This window comes from Bos taurus, chromosome 16 (genome assembly GCF_002263795.3).
Source record: "Bos taurus isolate L1 Dominette 01449 registration number 42190680 breed Hereford chromosome 16, ARS-UCD2.0, whole genome shotgun sequence".
Classification (NCBI taxonomy): domain Eukaryota; kingdom Metazoa; phylum Chordata; class Mammalia; order Artiodactyla; family Bovidae; genus Bos; species Bos taurus.
In genome coordinates, this window is record NC_037343.1 from 6,643,651 (window position 1) to 6,665,229 (window position 21,579).

At 34.9% G+C, this 21,579-nt stretch overlaps 1 protein-coding gene across 3 annotated transcripts in view; it reads left to right on the forward strand.

The window, feature by feature from the left end:
• The window catches only part of KCNT2 (potassium sodium-activated channel subfamily T member 2), a 443,182-nt gene that overhangs the window by 255,513 nt on the left and 166,090 nt on the right, over positions 1–21,579 (forward strand). For all 3 annotated transcript variants that reach the window (XM_024976669.2, XM_024976670.2, XM_059875651.1), the window contains exon 13: positions 3,769–3,877. In XM_024976669.2, coding sequence (XP_024832437.1) covers positions 3,769–3,877 — 109 coding nt within the window. The remainder of the gene's footprint in view (positions 1–3,768; positions 3,878–21,579) is intronic.

Sequence of the window (21,579 nt, forward strand, 5' to 3'; positions counted from 1 at the left end):
ATTGAATTTGTTGTATGTTGCTTTGAATTCTTGACATGTAGCTAGTGTAATAAAGGAATTTAATTATTAATTTTAATTAATTTTACTAAATTTTAAGTTTAAAGAGACACATGTGGCTAGTGGCTATTACACAGACAGTGCTACACTTATTATGTGCCTGTCCTCTTTGAAAACAATATATATTCAAGTCTTCTGCCCCTTTTTTATTCAGCTTGTTTGGTTTTTGATGTTGGATTGTATGGACTGTTTATAGGTTTTGGCTATCAACCTTCCTGGTCATATAATTTGCAAATACTTTCTCCCGTTCTGTAGTTTATCTTTTTATTTTGCCAATGGTTTCCTTTGCTGTGCAAAAGCTTTTAAGTTTAGGTCCCATTTGTTTGTTTTTGCTTTTATTTCATTCACTTTAGGAAATAGATCCAAAACAATTACTACAATTTATTGTCAAAGAATGTTTTGCCTATGTTTTTGTTCAGGAGTGTTATAGTTGCTGGTCTTCCATTTAGGTCTTAATCCATTTTGAGCTTATTTTTGTGTTTAGTGGTAGAGAATGTTCCAATTTCATTCTTTCAAATGTAACTATCCAGTTTTCCCAGCACTGCTTGTTGAAGAGACTGTCTTTTATCTTTTGTATATATTTTCCCCCTTTGATGTCTATTAATTGACCATATGTATGTGAGTTTATCTCTTGGATCTCTATTCTGTTCCATTGATCTATGAGTCTGTTTTTGTGCCAGTACTGTACTGGTTTGATTACTCTAGTTTGTAGTATAATCTGAAGACAGAGAGTGTGATTCCTCCAGTTTTGTTTTTCTTTCTCAAGATAGTCTTGAATATTTGGGATCATTTGTATTCATGCAAATTTTAAAGTTATTTATTCTAGCTTTGTTAAAAATGCCATTGGTATTTTGATAGGGGTTGCACTAAATCTATAGATTGCCTTGGAGATTACAGTCATTTTAATAATATTAATTCTTCCAATCTGAGAATACAATATATCTTTTCATCTGTATGGTTTACACTTTCTTTCATCAGCATCGTGTAGTTTTCAGAGTACAAGTCTTTTACCTTCTTAGGGAGGTTTATTCCTAGATATTTTATTCCTTTTGATGTGATGATAAATGAGATTATTTCCTTAATTTGTTTTTCTGATATTTTGTTATTAGTGTATAGGAAAGCAACAGATTTCTGTATATTCATTTTGTATCCTGAAACATTATTAGATTCATTGATGAGCTAGAGTCATTTTCTGGTGGCATCTTTAGGATTTTCTATGTAGAGTATCAGGTTATTTGCAAACAGTAAGTTTTGCCACTTTATTTCCAATTTGGTTTCTTTTATTTTGTTTTCTCGTCTTATTTCTTTGGCTAGAGAGTATGCAGATAGCCAACAGCAGCATGAAAAGTTATTCAATAACACTGATCATCAGGGAAATGCAAATCAAAATCACAATGACATATCACCCACACCTGTCAGAATGGCTATTATCAAAAAGAATATAAATAATAATTGTTGGCGAGGATGTGAAAAAAAATGGAATCCTTGTACATTGTTGGTGGGAATGTAAATTGGTGCAGCCACTGTCAAAAACAGTATGAAATTTTCTCAAAAAACTAAAAATAGAACTACCATATGACCTAGCAGTTCCACTCCTGGGTATATATCTGAAAGAAACAAAAACACTAATTGAAGATTACACCTGCATCCCACTTTTCATAAAAGCATTATTTATAATTGCCAGGATATAGAGCACCCAAGTATCTAACAACAAATGAAAAGATAAAGAAGATGTGGTATATATATATATACACACACACATAATGAAAAGATGAAAATTTGTCATAAAAAGAATGAAAATTTACCTTTTGCAACAACATAGATGGACTTGGAGGGTGTTTTACTCAGTAAATAAGTCAAACAAAGACAAATACTTTATGATATCATTATATATGGAATCTAAATAATACAACAGGCTAGTGAATATAACAAAAAAAGAATAATATTTATTGAGAATAAGGTAGGGTTACCAGTAGGGAAAGGCAGTGAAGGAGGGGCAATTTCAGGGTAGGGTTAAGTGGTACAAGCTATTAGGTATAAAATAAGCTACAAGGATATATGTACAACACAGGCAATATAGTCAATGTCTCATAATAACTACAGATGAGATACAAATCTTTAAAAATTGTGACTCACTATATTTTACACTTGTAACTTACATAATGTTGTATATCAACTATACTTTAGTAAAAAAGTAAATAAATAGAATGTAGCTAACATTAGAGAATTTTTCTAATACAGTCATCCCTTTGTATCTGAGGGTTCTGCATCCTTGGATTCAACTAAGTTTGGATCAAAATATTTGAAAAAGAAATTCCAGAAATTTTCAAAAAGCAAAATTTGAATTTACTGGCTGGCAGCAACTATTAACATCGTATTTACATTGTACTAAATATTATAAGTAATCTAGAGATGATTCACAGTATTTGGGAGGTGGTGCATAGGTTATATGCAAATTGTTGTTCAGTGACCTAACTTGTATCTAACTCTTTGTGATCCCATGAATTGCAGCATGTCAGGCTTCCCTGTCCTTCACTACCTCCCAGAGTGTTCTCAAACTCATGTCCATTGAGTCAGTGATGCTGTCTAACCAACTCATCCTCAGTTGCCCTCTTCTCCTGCCTTCAATATTCCCAGCAAGGTCTTTTGCGATGAGTCAGCTCTTCGCATCAGGCAGCCAAAGTATTGGCGCTTCAGCATCAGTCCTTCTAATGAATATTCAGGGTTGATTTCCTTTAAGAAATACTGTACCATTTTATATGAAGAATTTGAGCATCCTCATATTTTGTTATGCATAGAGAGTCCTGGAAACCGAAGGACAGTTGTAATTTGCTTTGATTTATTCAATTAAATCAAACTGATTTATTCAGTTAAATCAGTTATGGGGTGATACTATATGTAAGATTTCATGGTAAGCATGATATTCACTTCCTTTCTCAATCTTAGCATTTCTTAAAAAAAAAAAAAAACTTTTCTGTTACTTTTTTAATATCTGAAAGTTATTGATTTCTTCCAATACACACAAAGTCAAAATTCTTTTATCTTTACTGCCATATAAAAAGTAAACTAATGTGTTCTCACAAATGGTCTCTGCAGTCATTGCCCTTTTACAATCTATGTTAAAATTATTTTACATCCATCTTTTTCCCATGGAAACTATTATTACAAACTCAATTTTGCCACATTTCTGAAGGTTTCTACCCCTTAATTATTTTCTGGGAAAATTATTTTTATGCTTGTCAAAGACATTCCTCTTAATCTCTGCTAATTTCTAAGTGTTGACAATTAGTACTAATTGAATTATGTGTTGTTGATCTCTTTTATAGAAATTGGGCTTCTCTCATAACTCAGTTGGTAAAGAATCTGCCTGCAGTGCAGGAGACCCAGTTTCAATTCCTGGGTCTGGAAGATATCCTGGAGAAGGAAATTGCAACCCATTTCAGTACTCTTGCCTGGAAAATCCCATAGACAGGGGAGCCTGGTGGGCTACAATTCATGGGATCACAAGAATCAGACATGACTTAGTGACTAAACCACCACCATAAAATAGCAAGTTATCTTATCTTTAATAGTAAGAACTCTCAATGAATGATTTCATATGCTTAGTTTTAAACTGTAGATGTGACCATTTCACACACTGATTGACAAATTTTACTTAATATTATAATACTTTCAGTTCATCTCATGATATTTTGGGTTTTATCATTTCAGGATCACCAAACAATTTTAAGAGCATGGGCTGTAAAAGATTTTGCTCCAAATTGCCCTTTGTATGTCCAGATCTTAAAGCCTGAAAATAAATTCCATATCAAATTTGCTGGTAAGTTTGACCTCAAATGAGATCCTTTAAACCTTTCCTTAAATTCTTATTGTCATTGTAAGAGTTATGCTTCTGAAGTTAGTGGTAGTTTATTATACCCATGTTTCTGTAGAACAGGATTTATTTTTATCATCTACTTGTTATAAGAGAATTAATTCACTTTAAAATGTAAATCTTTGTGTTAAGTCCTTACTTTTTTATATAACTTGGTGATTTTGGTAACTGAACTTGCTGAACACCCTAGTAAGCTTAATTAGATTAGCTCTGATAGTTGAGTATGAAATATAGACACAAGTTTCAAATGTTATATATATATGTAGATAGATAACACTTTGCTATATGTTATTTTATATACATATAAACTTACTATAGAATAGAATAATATAATGTATTCAGATAATTTAAATAGATTTAATTTGAGGGTAGATATTGAAAACAATTCAAGAAAAAGATACATGTGAATTTTTCATACAAGTGCTGCTTTTAAAATAATTATCCACATGAGATTATACTTTAAACTATTAGAATATTGAACAATAAAATGGTACTGTATCATTTCCTAAGTGCTTCTGGAGGAACTAATTTTGATCCAGAGATAATTTATGTACTTTTTTTTTCTTCAAATATAAGAAACTTTTTAAAAAAAATAAAATTTAACCTTAATGGTCTGAAACGTCAAAAGTCTTTAAAAACTAAATCATTTTAAGTATGTATTTGCAAAATGTATTTCCTTCAGAAGATTCACACATCTTACAATGCTTATCTATTAGTATATGATATTTAAATGAAATTTTATAAACACTGGGCTTCCTTGGTGGCTCAGATGGTAAAGAATCTGCCTGAAATGCAGGAGACCTAGGTTCAATAGCTGGGTCAGGAAGATCCCCCTGGAGAATGGGATGGCTGTCCACTTCACTATTCTTGCCTTGAGAATTCCATGGATCATGGAGCTTGGCTGGCCACAGTCCATGGAATTGCAAACAGTCAGACACAACTGAGTGACTAACACTTATAAACACTAAGAAGTTTTAAAGTAGTGATATTGTAAAGTAATTAACCTCTAATTAAAATAAGTAAATTTATATTTAAAAAATAAATTAAAAAAAAGTAGTGATAAGAGTACTATAAAATTATTGCTATTCAATTTGTTCTGAGTCATCTTTTAGTCTTCCTACTAATGACATCATTTTTTTCTAAAGAAGTATGGGAAATAAAGCAATGACTCTCAACTTTGGTGGCATTTTCAGTTCAGTTCAGTTCAGTCGCTCAGTTGTGTCTGACTCTTTGCAATCCCATGAATTGCAGCATGCCCGGCCTCCCTGTCCATCACCAACTCCAGGAGCTCACTCAAACTCATGTCCATCAAGTCAGTGATGCCATCCAACTATCTCATCCTCTGTCGTCCCCTTCTCCTCCTGCCCCCAATCCCTCCCAGCATCAAGGTCTTTTCCAATGACTCAGCTCTTCTCATGAGGTGGCCAAAGTATTGGAGTTTCAGCTTTAGCATTAGTCCTTCCAAAGAACACCCAGGACTGATCTCCTTTAGAATGGACTGATTGAATCTCCTTGCAGTCTAAGGGACTCTCAAGAGTCTTCTCCAACACCACAGTTCAACAATTAAAATAAATAAATTTAAATTAAAAAAAAAAAAAAAAAGCATCAATTCTTTGACACTCAGCTTTCTTCACAATCCAACTCTTACATCCATATATGACCACTGGAAAAACCATAGCCTTGACTAGACGGACCTTTGTTGGCAAAGTAATGTCTCTGCTTTTCAATATGCTATCTAGGTTGGTTCTAACTTTCCTTCCAAGGAGTAAGCATCTTTTAATTTCAAGGCTGCAATCACCATCTGCAGTGATTTTGGAGCCCCCCAAAATAAAGTCTGACACTGTTTCCACTGTTTCCCCATCTATTTCCCATGAACTGATGGGACCAGATGCCATGATCTTTGTTTTCTGAATGTTGAGCTTTAAGCCAAGTTTTTCTCTCCACTTTCACTTTCATCAAGAGGCTTTTTAGTTCCTCTTCACTTTCTGCCATAAGGGTGGTGTCATCTGCATATCTGAGGTTACTGATATTTCTGCCGGCAATCTTAATTCCAACTTGTGTTTCTTCCAGCCCAGCATTTTTCATGATGTATTCTGTATATATTTTAAATAAGCAGGGTGACAATATACTGCCTTGACATACTCCTTTTCCTATTTGGAACTAATCTACTTTTCCATGTCCAGTTCTAACTGTTGCTTCCTGAGCTGCATACAGATTTCTCAAGAGGCAGGTCAGGTGGTCTGGTATTCCTATCTCTTTCAGAATTTTCCACAGTTTATTGTGATTCACACAGTCAAAGGCTTTGGCATAGTCAATAAAGCAAAAATAGATGTTTTTCTGGAACTCTCTTCCTTTTTCCATGATCCAGCGGATATTAGCAATTTGGTCTCTGATGGCATTTTAAAATATGTTTTAAAGAATATTTTTAAAGGACTAATGAGAGATTCTGAGCATGTAAATGATTTTGGATGGTGCCAGGGCTTCTTTAAACTTGTTTCCTAAATCAAAAATTAAAAACAACAGGCAGTGGGCCCACACTGGAGCTGAAGTTCCCAGGGGTGGGCAGGGCAAACAGACCAGAGGGGGAGGCCTGAGCAGGGAAGACGAGGAAGATGAGGAGGTCTGCTGGAGGACAAGGGTGCACCCCGGGCCTCTTGCCAGAGTAGCCCCAGTGGTGGGAGCCAGACAGTCGGCCCAGCTGAGAGGGAGGATCACCAGGCAGTGAACGGCAGAGGAGGAGGCGCTCATAGCTGGGAGCAGAGCAGAGATTTGGAACTTCAGACATCACATTTCTTACCTCATGATGGAAAGTGTGTAAATTAAATGTTAGGAGGAAACCAGGCTGTAAAAATTTAATCCAGTCAGTGTACCTCCAACCCTACAGCTGAATTCATCCTTGTCAGAGATCAAGCCCTGAGCCTTTGGAGTAGGAGCACTGACTCCAGGACCCTACACTACCAGAGAACTGACCCTAGGGAGTATCAAATACTAAGAACTCACACAAAAGAAACCACTTGAATACAAGGCCCAATATCACCCCACCACCAGTAGCACCCTGTGCAGGAAACCTCATCTAAACAACAAACAAAACAAAAATACAAACCCAATCATCAGCAGACAGGATTACCACCTCACTCAGCCTTGCCCATCAGAGGAAAAACAAACAAACAAAAAAACTCAGCACAAATCTCTCCCTATGCAAAGCTTACACAAACCACTGGGACCAACCTTAGGAGGGCAGAAAACAAAAAGAAGAAAGAATTCAGCCTTGAAGCTTGGGAAAAGGAGACCTCAAACACAATACACTAAAATAATAATAATAATAAAAAGGCAGAGAAATACTACACAAATGAAGAACAAACTAGAAACACAGAAGTCCAAATAAATGAAGAGGAAATAGGTACACTACCTAAAAAAAATTCAGAATAATGATAGTAAAGATGATCAAAAACCTTGAAAACAGACTGGAGAAAATGCAAGAATCAATTAACAAAGACCTAGAAGGATTAAAGAATAAACATACAGAGACAAACAACACAATTACTGAAATTAAAAACACTCTAAAAGGAATAAATAGCAGAGTATCTGAAGCAGAAGAATAAATCAGTGATCTGGAAGATGTAGTGGTGGAATTAACTTCTGAAGAGCAGAATAAAGAAAAAAAGAAAAGAACTGAGCATAGTCTCAGAGACCTTTAGGACCAAATCAAACACACCAACATTTGAATTATAGGGGTCTCAGAAGAAGAGAAAAGAAAGGGTATGAGAAAATTTTTGAAGAGATTATAGTTGAAAATTTCCCCAACATGGAAAAGGAAATAGTCAATCAAGTACAGGAGGTGCAAAGAGTCCCATACAGGATAAATCCAAGGAGAAATGCCAAGACACATACTAATCAAACTAAGAAAGACTAAGCACAAAGAAAGAATATTAAAAACAGCAAGGGAGAAGCAACAAGTAACATACAAGGGAAACCCCATATGTTTAATAGCTGATCTTTCAGCAGAAACTCTGAAGGCCAGAAGGGAATGGCAGGATATATTTAAAGTACTGAAAGGGAAAAATCTACAACCAAGATTACTATACCCAGCAAGGATTTAATTTACAATTGATGGAGAAGTAAAAAGTTTTTCAGACAAACAAAAGTCAAGAGAATTCAGTACCACCAAACCAGGTTTACACAAATGTTAAAAGGACTTTGTAGCCAAGAAATATGAGTAGAAAAAGATCTACAAAATCAATCCCAAACAATTAAGAAAATGGCAATAGGAACATATATATCAATAATTACTTTAAATGTAAGTGGATTAAATGCTCCAACCAAAAAACACAGCCTGGCTGAATGGATACAAAAGCACGTCCCATATATATGCTGTCTACAAGAAACCCACTTCAGACCTAAACACACATATGGACTGAAAATGAGAGGATGGAAAAATATATTCCTTGCAAGCTGGAAGCAAAAGAGAGCTGGAGTACCAATCCTCGTGTCAGAAAAAATAGACCTTAAAATAAAGAAGATAGGGGAGAACACTACATAACGATAAAGGGATCAATCCAAGAAGAAGACATAACAATTGTAAATATCTATGCACCCAACACAGGAGCACCTCAATACATAAAGACAAACAGTAACAGACATCAAAGGAGAAATTGACAGAAACACAATATTAGTAGGAGACTTTAACACCCCACTCACATCAATGAACAGATCATCAAAACAGAAAATTAATAAGGAAATGCAAGTCTTAAAAGATACATTAGATGAGATGGATCTCATTGATATCTTCAGTATCTTCAATCCAAATGCAGAAGAATACACCTTCTTCTCAAATGCACATGAAACATTCTCCAGGATAGACCACATCTTGGGTCACAAGTCAAACCTCAGTAAATTTAAGAAAATAGAGATTGTATCAAGCATCTTCTCTGACCACAATGCTATGAGACTAGACATCAATTACAAGGGAAAAAAAAAAAACTGTAAGAAACAGAAACACATGGAGATTAAGCCAGCATGTTTCTAAATAATCAACAAGTTACTGAAAAAATCAAACAGTAAATGAAAAAATTTCTAGAAACAAATGACAATGAAAATACAACTCAAAACCTATGGAATGCAGCAAAAGCAGTTCTAAGAAGGAAGCTTGTAGCAATACAATCCTACCTCATGAAACAAGAAAAACATTAAACAGACATCTAAAACAACTGGAAAAAGAACAACAAAAAAAAAAAGTAGAAGGAAAGAAATCATAAATATCTGAGCAGAAATAAATGAAAAAGAAATGAAAGAAACAAAGGTAAAGATTAATAAAACTAAAGGCTGGTTTTTTGAGAAGATAAACAAAATTGGCAAATCTTTAGCCAGACTCATCAAGAAAAAAAGAGAGTAGAACCAAATCAACAAAATTAAAAGTGAAAAAGGAGAGGTTACAACAGACAATGTAGAAATACAAAGGATTATAAGAGACTATTATGAACAAGTATAGGGCAATAAAATGGATAACCTGGAATAAATGGAGAGATTCTTAGTAAAGTTCAATCTTTCAAGACTGAACCAGAAAGAAATAGAAATTATGAACAACTGAATTACAAGCACTGGAATTGAAGCTGTGAAAAAAAATCTCCCCCAAAACAAAAGCCGAGGACCCCATGGCTTCACAGGAGAATTCTATCAAACATTTAGAGAAGAACTAAGCCCTGTCCTTCTAAAACTCTTTCAAAAAATTGCAGAGGAAGGAACACTTACAAACTCATTCTACAAGACCACCATCACCCTGATAACCAAAACCAGGCAATGACAACGCAAAAAAAAGAAAACTACAGCTCAATATCACTGAGGAACATAGATGCAAAAATCCTCAGCCATATTTTGGCAAACAGAATTCAGCAACACATCAAAAAGCTCATACACCATGATCAATCTGGGTTTATTCCAGGGGTGCAAGGATTCTTCAATATAAACAAATCAATCAATGTGATATGCCATATTAACAAATTGAAAGGTAAAAACCATATGATAGTCTCAATCGATGCAGAAAAAGCCTTTGACAAAATTCAGCACCCATTTATGATTAAAACTCTTCAAAAAATGGGCATAGAAGGAACCTACCTCAACATTGTAAAGGCCATACAAAATAAGCCTACAGCAAACATTATTCTGAATGGGTAAAAACTGAAAACATTCCCCCTAAGATCAGGAACAAGACAAGAGTGTTGACTTTCACCTCTATTATTCAACATAGTTTTGGAAGTCCTAGCTATAGCAATCATAGAAAATAAAAAGAAATAAAAGGAATCCAGATCGGAAAAGAAGTAACGCTCTCACTGTTTGCAGATGACGTGATACTGTACACAGAGAACCCTAAAGACAGTATCAGAAAATTGCTAAAGCTAATTGGTGAATTGAGCAAAGCTGCAGGATACAAAATCAATACACAGAAATCACTTGCATTTCTATATAAGAATGAAAAATCAGAAAGAGAAATTAAGGAATCAATCCCATTCACCATTGCAAGAAAAAGAAATAAATACCTAGGAATAAACTTACCTAAGGAGATTAAAGAACTGTACACAGAAAATTATAAGACACTAATGAAAGAAATCAAAGATGGCAAAACAGATGGAGAGATATTCCATGTTGCTGGGTAGGAAGAATCAATACTGTTGAAAATGACTATATTACCAAATGCAATCTACAGATTCAATGTGATCCCTATCAAATTACCAATGGCATTTTTCACAGAACTAGAAAAAATTTCACATTCATATGGGAACAGAAAAGACCCCAAATAGCCAAAGCAGTCTTGAGAAAGAAGAATGGAGCTGGAGGAATCAAGCTTCCTGATTTCAAATAATACTATGAAGCTACAGTCATCAATACAGTATGGTACTGGCAAAAAAACAGAACAGTATACCAATGGAAGAAGATAGAAAGCCCAGAAATAAACCCATGCACCTATGGTGCCATATTTTTGACAAACGAGGGAAGAATATACAATGGGGCAAAGACAGCCTCTTCAATAAATGATGCTGGGAAAACTGGACAGCTCCATGTAAAAGAATGAAATTAGAACACTTCCTAACACCATACCCAAAGATAAACTCAAAGTGGATTAAAGACCTAAATATAAGATCAGAAACTATAAAACTCTTAGAGGAAAACATAGGCAGAACATTCTATGACATAAATCAAAGCAAGATCCTCTATGATCCACTTCCTAGAGTAATGAAAATAAAAACAAAAGTAAATAAGTGGGACCTGGTTAAACTTAAAAGCTTTTGCACAGCAAAGGAAACTATAAGCAAGGTGAAAAGACAACCCTCAGAATGGCAGAAAATAATAGCAAATGAAACAAGAGAGGATTAATTTCTAAAATATACAAGTAGCTCATACAACTGAATACCAGGAAAACAAAGAACCCAGTCAAAAAGTGGGAAAAAGACCTAAACAGACATTTCTCCAAAGAAGACATACAGATGGATAACAAACTCATGAAAAGATGCTCAACATTGCTCATCATTAAAGAAATGCAGGTCAAACTTACAATGAGGTATCACCTCACACTAGTCAGAATGGCCATCATGAATTCTATAAACAATAAATGCTGGAGAGGGTGTGAAGAAAAGGGAACACTCTTCTCTGTTGGTGGGAATATAAATTGATACAGTCACTATGGAAGACAGTATAGAGATTCCTTTCAAACTGGGAATAAAACCACCATGTGACCCAGCAATCCCACTCCTAGGCATATACCCTGAGGAAACCAAAATTGAAAAAGAGACATGTATCACATTATTCAGTGCAGGACTATTTACAATAGCTAGAACATGGAAGCAACCTAGATGTCCATCAACAGATGAAAGGTTAAAGAAGTAATGATACATATACACAATGGAATATTACTCAGCCATAAAAGGAGCACATTTGAGTCAGTTCTAATGAGGTGGATGAACCTAAAGCCTATTATACAGAGTGAAGTAAGTCAGATATAGAAAGATAGATATCGTATTCTAACATATATATATGTATGAAATCTAGAAAAATGGTACCGAAGAATTTATTTACAGGGCACCAAGAAAAACCAAAACAATTGCTCCAGATCCTGGGCCTAAAATCGACCCTCATCACTGATGATTCCACACCTATCAACCTCTTCAACACAGCCTTTGGTTTGCTGGGGCTCAGGACTGAGGCACAGGCTCTAGCCAAGAAGGCTGCCGGTGGGCCCAGCGCCCAAGAGGGCTTGCTTCCCATCTGCACCACTGCCCCTCTAACCCTTGGAAACAGCTAGTTTGTGCCTTAGCTCTGTACTACGCTGTCAAATAAAACTGACACTTATGGGGAAAAAAAAAATAGTACCTCCTTTGCAGACTTTTTAATAAAATGGAAAAATAAATATGAAGTACTACAGCTAGTGCCAGTAACATTTGTTGTTAACATTCAGGAAATGCCAATTATTTATCTCAAAAGCTTTTGTAACTAAGCTGCCTTATTTTTATTATTTAGGAAAAGCAGTATTTTTGCAAAGTTTTCCTACCTAATAATGACTTGATATGATAAAATTTTAGGAAGGTAGCAGTGGACACAGAACGAATGAAGGTTCTTAAAATATGAATTTAAATTTGAGTGCCACTATGTACACTTTAGCCCAGCAGATGAGTAGTTTGGCTGCTATATTTTTCTTCTGTTAAGTGGCCATAATAATATTATGTCTTTTCATTGGTTAAAACTAGCAGTAATGGCGAAATAAGTGATATCTGAGACATATTAGGTATTCAATAAATGGATATTGAATGTGGATCTCAAAACAATATGTAGTTTGAGAAGACAAGTTGTGCTTTTGAATATGCTGTAACTGAAATTCAGAGCAGATTTTGGTTTTTCTCTTTCGCAAGCCATTTATGTGCTCACAAACAGACCAAACTCACTATCAAAATGGCCTATTTTTACAAACAAAAAATTACAAAGACTATTTGAATGTACTCTCTTTCACATTCTTATTTGGCTATTATTTAGATAAATCCATTGAAATGAAAGGACTGTTTTAAAATTCTATCCCAATAATGTATCTCAGTATTTCTCATTTATGGCATCTGCTGAAATTCCTTTTAATAATATCTTCATTCTTTTATGTAATGAGCTTACACTATCTTGGAGGCACCCTTTTTATATTTTGAAAAGATAAAAGCACCTTGATTTCATTAAAGTGCCATAAAAAGCAGTTTGAGGTGATATATGAGACTCTCAAACCAAAAATAATATGTTTTATATCTCAGCATGAGGTTAAAGCAATTATGGACTTAACCTTTCAAAAGACGTTGCATCAAACTGTCATTGAGTTGGTGTTGTAAGTTCTTAAAATAATGGCCTCCAGTGAGCCATGGCCCCTGTGTCTGTGGCCCATTGTGATTCCACATTGCAGCTTCTTCCCCAAGGAGGCACAGTATACTTCCCCACCCTTTGAATATGGGCTGTCTGGTCACTTGCTTTGACCAATATACTGTGACAAAAGCTGTTACTACATTGTGTGACTTTAAAAACAAAGCCTTGAAAGGCCATCCAGGCTCTGCTTGCCTTTGGTTGGAACATGGCCCAGAGACTATATGTGAAGAATCTGATTTATTCTTTCCAAGGGTGAAAGATCCCATGGAAAGTGAGACTTATCCATCCCAGGCACCCCACCTCACTGGTTCCCAACTCACCCATCAACCACTGATTCTCTTTCAAGTTGTAATTTTGCTGTTTTCTCGATAAATCCATTGAAATGAATGGATTGTTTTAAAATTCTATCCTAATACTTTATCTCAATATTTCTCATTTTTGGCATCTGTTGATGCTCCCAACTCACCTATCAGCCAATGACAGAAGTCATGCTGACCCACAGAATTTCGAGAAATGAAATGTTTAAGTCAATAAGTTTTGGAGTCATTTGTTATATAGCAATAGATAATGAATACTGTTTGTAATAAAATAATAATCATTTTAATATTAAAACATATTTACTTGTTATTGATTATATTTTGTCCTTGTAGTTTCACAGGTATTAAATGGCATGATTTTAGTTATCACAAGATACAAAGCATATTTTTATTTCCACTTATTTAATTACCATCAATTCCCTTAAATTGTGGAACTCATACCCTGACAGTCATTGATGTATTTTTCAAAAGTAAACCCATGTTTTTAAAATTTGAAAGACAGAAACTGCAAAATTCAACCTACATGTATAGAAACTATTAGAAAGCAAAAACAGTTTAGCAACCTAGCAACTAGTACTTTACGCAAATATATCAATTGTGTAATTTGTGGATCACTTTCTCCTGAACAAAATGACTATAGATATTCATTAAATTATGGAACTGTTACACTATATTTAAATGAATTATTATATGAATTATTGTAACAGTTATAAATGCAATTAGCATCTATACTTTGATCAGATTCACAGAAGGAAATTCCATATGGTCATGATTTCAGCATTAGAAAATATATGCTCCTACTCATATCAGCAAGAGATGAAGTTAAATAGTGAGGCTAGAGTTAGAAAGAACAAAATCCTACCCAGAATAAGAATTACAATAAAAGATTTCTGAATATAAGCCCAAGTACAAATTGTAACAAGAGTCAAGTAGAATAAAAATATTCTTCACAGATATTTTGTTTAATCACCATAAATTCCCAAGAAGAAAATAAACTCAAACTGGTTTATAAGAGAAAATCCTTCAGCAGTTTGTCCCTTTTTATAAGAAATTTGTCAAAGTGAAAAGATAAATATTGCAAATTCTGGAATAAGACTGACTTCAGTCAAATTTTTCTTCTACTGTATAAGGACTATATGATGTCAGATTTCTCAACCTCCCAAACTAAAGTTTTTCAATATATACAGTGAGAGTAATAAGAGAAACTATATCTTAAAGTTGTTATGATTTAAAAAAGAATCATCAAAAACATCAGCCACTAGTAATTAGTATTTAGTATTAGTATTAGTAATTAGTATTTATCAAATTGATGATTATCATAAATCTTGAGTACCAATGTCTCATTCTCTTAACACTTCTGTATTATCATTGTCTCCAGCAAAAGTAACTAAGGGTTTTCCATGACGCTTTACAAAGTGTTTATTCAGTTCGGTTCAGTTTATTTTAGTGGCTCCGTCATGTCCAACTCTCTGGGACCTCATGGACTGCAGCACGCCATGCCTCTTTGTCCATCACCAACTCCCGGAGTTTACTCAGACTCCTCCTGTCCATTGAGTCAGTGATGCCATCCAACTATCTCATCCTCTGTCTTCCGCTTCTCCTCCCACCTCAATCCTTCCCAGCATCAGGGTCTTTTCAAATGAGTCAGTTCTTTGCATCAGATGGCCAAAATATTCAGCATCAGTCGTTCCAGTGAATAATCAGAACTGATTTTCTTTAGGATGGACTGGTTGCATCTCCTTGCAGTCCAGTCCAAGGGACTCTCAAGAGCCTTCTCCAACACCACAGTTCAAAAGCATCAATTTTTCAGCATTCAGCTTTCTTTATAGTCCAACGCTCACATCCATACATGCTGTTGCTGCTGCTGCTGCTGCTACGTCGTGTCAGTCATGTCTAACTCTGTGTGACCCCATAGACAGCAGCCCACCAGGCTCCTCTGTCCCTGGGATTCTCCAGGCAAGAATACTGGAGTGGATTGCCATTGCCTTCTCCCATCCATACATGACTACTTAAAAAAACATAGCTTTGACTAGATGGACCTTTGTTGTCAAAGTAATGTCTCTGCTTTTTAATATGTTGTCTAGATTGGTCATAACTTTTCTTCCAAGGAGCAAGCATCTTTTAATTTCATGGTTGCAGTCACCATCTGCAGTGATTTTGGAGCCCCAAATAATACAGTCTTTCACTGTTTCCCTTGCTTCCCCATCTATTTACCATGAAGTGATGGGACCAAACGCCATGATCTTAGTTTTCTGAATGTTGAGTTTTAAGCCAACTTTTTCACTCTTTTCTTTCACTTTCATCAGGAGGCTCTTTAGTTATTCTTCACCTTCTGCAAGAAAGGTGGTGTCATCTGCATATCTGAGATTATTGATATTTCTCCCAGCAATCGTGATTCCAGCTTGTGCTTCTTTCAGCCTACCGTTTCTCATGATGTACTCTGCATATAAGTTAAATAAGCAGGGTGACAATATACAGCCTTGACGTGCTCCTTTTCCTATTTGGAACCAGTCTGTTGTTCCATGTCCAGTTCTAACTGTTGCTTCCTGACCTGCATAGAGACTTCTCAGAAGGCAGGTCAAGTAGTCTGGTATTCCCATCTGTTTCAGAATTTTCCACAGTTTGTTGCGGTCCAGACAGTCAAAGGCTTTGGCATAGTCAATAAAGCAGAAGTAGATGTTTTTCTGGAACTCTCTTGCTTTTTCAGTGATCCAATGGATATTGGCAATTTGATCTCTGGTTCCTCTGCCTTTTCTAAATCCAGCTTGAACATCTGGAAGTTCACGGTTCAGGTACTGACTTGGGGAATTATGAGCATTAGTTTGCTAGCGTGTGAGATGAGTGCAAGTGTGCCGTAGTTTGAGCATTCTTTGGCACTGCCTTTCTTTGGGATTGGAATGAAATCCAATATTCCAGTCACATTATTTTTAGTTTTTGCATATTTTCCAGAGAATAGGATTATGGGATTATACAAACTTGAATCATAACTTATTAAGCAAATTATGGGAAACGATAATTAGAGAAAAATTTGATTGATTAACATAGTTGAAAAATTATAGAAAATATGTTAGCAAGTCAAAGTAATATATTAAAAAATAATATATTGTCACCAGGTTAAAATTATTCTAGAAATAGATCATCATTTTAAAGGAGAAATAATATTATTGCTTCAGTAGATACAAAAAAAAAATAAGCATTTGAGAGAGAATTCAACATCCAGTCAAGATTTTTTTAAAAAGGAAATTAAAAAAATGCTAGGAAGCTACAAGTAAGGAACTCTTAACATAAGGCAACTTATCTACAAAATAACCTAGAGGAAAACAAATATTTAATGATCATATATTGAGAGCTTTCTTTAAAATTAGGTACAAACAAGGGTGCATACCAAAACCACATGTACTCAGTGTTGTCCTAGAAATCCTGATGAGTGCAGTAAGGCTACAAAAATAAATAGAAGGAATAAGCATTGGAAAAAGAGAAACGAAATCGCCACTATTTACATAAGATTCTCTACAAGAAAATTGAAAAGAATTTTTTTTTCCTAGAATGCCTTTTCATTAGGGAGTTCATCCATTTATGATTTCCAAAATTGAACCGATAGTTCCCCTTTAAATATCCACTTTGAACTCCTGTCTTGTTCCACTAACTAGTCAGTATCTCCTGTTAGGTTTCTCATAACTATCTCAAAATTAATATATCTAGAGTCTGTTTCTCCACATTCTTCCCAGCAGCATATGCTTAGAACATAAGCCACAAACCCATGCAAAATCCACTCTTCTATTCTTTGTATCCAGTCCATCAGGTGCTGGAAGGTTACGCTTCCTGAATATCTCAGACTTATCCACTGACACAACCCTTGTCCATTCCATTATCACGTTTTGCTTAGGCTGTCTTAAAACTCTCCTTTTCCGTTTCTTCCTGAGTATTTACAAATTGTATCTCTAAGCTTATTGCTGCTCTCATATTCCCATCATATTTGCCATAATGATTGTCATTTGTGTATTGTAGTAAGCAGCAGCATCTTCATACGTCTGATGTCAGCCTAAAGTCAATTGTTTCCTTTCAGTATATTGATGACAGCATTCTATTATAACACCATTATTTTTAAAACGACTCTAGTGGATTATTTTTTGTCAATCTCTGTAGATGAAAAATTGAGTGGTGATATAGCTTTGGTTGTGTTAAATCTTTTTTCCTGTGAGAAATAATTTTATCAATGCTCTTCTTTTTTAGAAGTGGCAATTGGTACTGAAACATAGGAAGAGGTAATGGCAGTGTTCCCTAGCTATGACTAATAGAAATATGTGGTTTCAGAACATCTTGTCTTCTCTGTGAGCCTCTTGTGGGACTAGAAATTCCAGTAAAGCCTCTCCAAGGTCAACTATCTGATCTGAAATTACCTGGAAAAAAGATTATGCCTCCACATTGTTAAGCTCTTCGTAAATTGTGTCTCCCTAGTGACAAAACTGTGAAGAAAAAGGCAAAACGTTATAGTAATTCAGGTTTCAGATGTGTTTCTGGATATATATATATATATATCTTTTTCTTCACTGTACATTCCAAAACTCATTAAACACACACACACACACACACACACACACACACACACACAAACCAAAACAAACAGACAAGGGAAAAAAATGTACTTTACTAGGAAAAGAACTGTTTAACTAAAAAGCCTTGAATGAACTTAAAGAATGAACTGTACTCTTCAGTTTTTCATCTGAATCTAAATTCATTGCTACTTGTCTCCTGGTCAGATGAAACTGCTCAGAAAATCAGTGTGAGATGAACACTTATTACATGCATAAACTAATTTCTAGATTTATGTTCCCACTCAAGACTCCCTCCTGCAAATAAAGTGCTACATCATCTGTGACCATTCAATTCCTTTTTCTTTATCAACTAATTTCTTTCAACTACTGGGTTCTTTGGAAATTTCCCACTTCATTTAACAAATATAAGAAGGCATAAAAATCAAATTGATAAATTTTACCCACAAATAGGAGTCAAGAATGTAAACATAAGTTTGTACATAAATTTGTAGGAGAGAGGAACATAAAACTCAATTTGTAAATGATTAGTGGATTTTCTATGAATTTTATTTCCCACGCTTTGATGCTGATATTCTCTAAGTAGCAGATTTTAAGTTCATGAGTGAAAGGAAGAATCAGAGTGTAGTAGTAAAGAGTTGAGTGAATAAAATACTTTCTCTTCTGCTGCTGAAGCACGCCTAGAAGAATGATTCATTATACTGGGGCTGTAGGAGTTATCCCTGGGATATTAAAAAATTTTTTTTTTTTTTTTTTTAGATTTTATTTTATTTTTTTAAATTTTATTTTATTTTTAAACTTTATATAATTGTATTAGTTTTGCCAAATATCAAAATGAATCCGCCACAGGTATACATGTGTTCCCCATCCTGAACCCTCCTCCCTCCTCCCTCCCCATACCATCCCTCTGGGTCGTCCCAGTGCACTAGCCCCAAGCATCCAGTATCGTGTATCGAACCTGGACTGGCAACTCGTTTCTTACATGATATTTTACATGTTTCAATGCCATTCTCCCAAATCTTCTCACCTTCTCCCTCTCCCACAGAGTCCATAAGACTGTTCTATACATCAGTGTCTCTTTTGCTGTCTCGTACACCGGGTTATTGTTACCATCTTTCTAAATTCCATATATATGCGTTAGTATACTGTATTGATGTTTTTCCTTCTGGCTTACTTCACTCTGTAGAATAGGCTCCAGTTTCATCCACCTCATTAGAACTGATTCAAATGTATTCTTTTTAATGGCTGAGTAATACTCCATTGTGTATATGTACCACTGCTTTCTTATCCATTCATCTGCTGATGGACATCTAGGTTGCTTCCATGTCCTGGCTATTATAAACAGTGCTGCGATGAACATTGGGGTACACGTGTCTCTTTCCCTTCTGGTTTCCTCAGTGTGTATGCCCAGCAGTGGGATTGCTAGATCATAAGGTTTAACAAGGACCTAGAAGAAAAAAAATTTTTTTAATTGCAAACAAAGTTAAAATAGGCAAAAAGAAAATTGTTTTTAACAATATCATTGATAATACTTTATAAACATATTTTTCTTATTATAGATAATCATGAACAGCTACCATTATAAAAACAATATGTTTAAAATCACACACACACACACACACACACCTTATGGAAATGATTTTACTAAAAGTTCAGCGACTATAAATTTTTTACTGAAGCACCAGATACTCCAGTGCCTCAATTTCTTCTTCACAAAAGGAAAATGAAAAAATATTTCCAAGCAATATAAATATTGGAAATTATCTTAGCTGTTTCTAAATAACATATGTATGTGCAAGGCTTGGCTTTTACCAAATGGTGAGGTGTGAGATTTTCATGCTGAATAATTTCTTCATTTCCCATACACACCCACATAAACACCATGTTAAACTTTATTCTTACAGCCTACTTAAGAACATAATGCTTTGAATTCTTAAGTCTCAAAAGATGAATTACCAAAACTTTGAAAATTCTCCATTTTTAGATGGAAATAATTTTTCTGATTTTTTATCTTATTGTGAAGATTATCAGAAACCACTTAACGTAAGGCCATGTTCAAACTCGGCACAATTTGGAGTTCTTTATTTCTTGTTTGTTTCTTTTTTCAAACTATTTTTCACTTTGTAAAAATCAAACATAACATAGCTTAAAAATTATACAATGAAAATCTGTGTTGCCCCCATTTATATTCAGTGATGAACATTTTCACACATTTACTTAATCTTCTCTCTGTGTACACACACACACACACACACACACAATAACACATACACACTCTTTTACATAAGCATGTTTTTTCTAAGAATGACATTCCTGTTACATACACAGGATAACATTTTCACCTCTAAGAGGTGAAATCAATATTTTATTTTTTATTGCATTTGCTTTTCAATTTTTTTATAGGAGTAATTTTAGATTAACAGAAGCATGGTATGGATAGTACAAAGCACTTCTATGTACCTTTGATATCACATAACTTCTTGGAATGTTAGCTTCTTATATAGCCTTGGCCCACTCAATCACATTTTTTAAAATTACATTGGTGTAGATTATGTTTAAGTTAAATGCATTCTTGTATTTTGCTCCTCCTAATAAAATATCAATCACATATTTGTGTTTCATTTCTGTGACTTTTGCAAGTTTAATATATGGACCAAATCATATTTCCTGCTTGTTCTCTTTGAGCTTGGGTAGTTGCTGTTGACCATTAGGGATTTCAAGCCGTTTGCTTGGGGACCATTTATAATTTAATTAAGTCAAAGCATCTTTGTGCTTTTGTCCATCAGTTTTCTTATAGTTGTATATGTCTCAAAGACTCAGTTTTATAGTTTTGAAAATCAGAGAAGTGTTTTCCTTCTGTATTAGGATAGTGCCAGGCATACTCTATCATATCCTAGACATAGGATTCTCAGTCTGTAAAGTAGTTTCTTGTTCTGAATGTTTCATAAAGAAGACCTGGTACATATTCTTTTATTCTTACTTACTTATTCAAAACATTTTTATTGGGTCATATTGTGAGCGACAAATTGTTCCAGGAAGTCATGGTACACCAGGGATGTGTGTGTGTGTTTCACGTTGTCCAACTCTTTATTGAACCCATGGACGGTAGCCTGCCAGGCTCCTCTGTACATGGGATTCTCCAGGCAAGAATACTAGAGAGAGTTGCTGTTTCCTTCTCCAGAGGATCTTTCGAACCCAGGGATCCAACCCACATCTCCTGTATTGGCGGGCAGATTCTTTAACACTGAGCCACCCGGGAAGCCTAAGATGGACTAGCTGTCTATTCCAATGGCAGATTTTCTAATTTCCTTTACCTCTAACCCTTTAAGAGGGCTTTCCTGGTGGTTCAATGGTTAAGAATCTTCCTGTCAATACAGGAGACACAGATTCTATC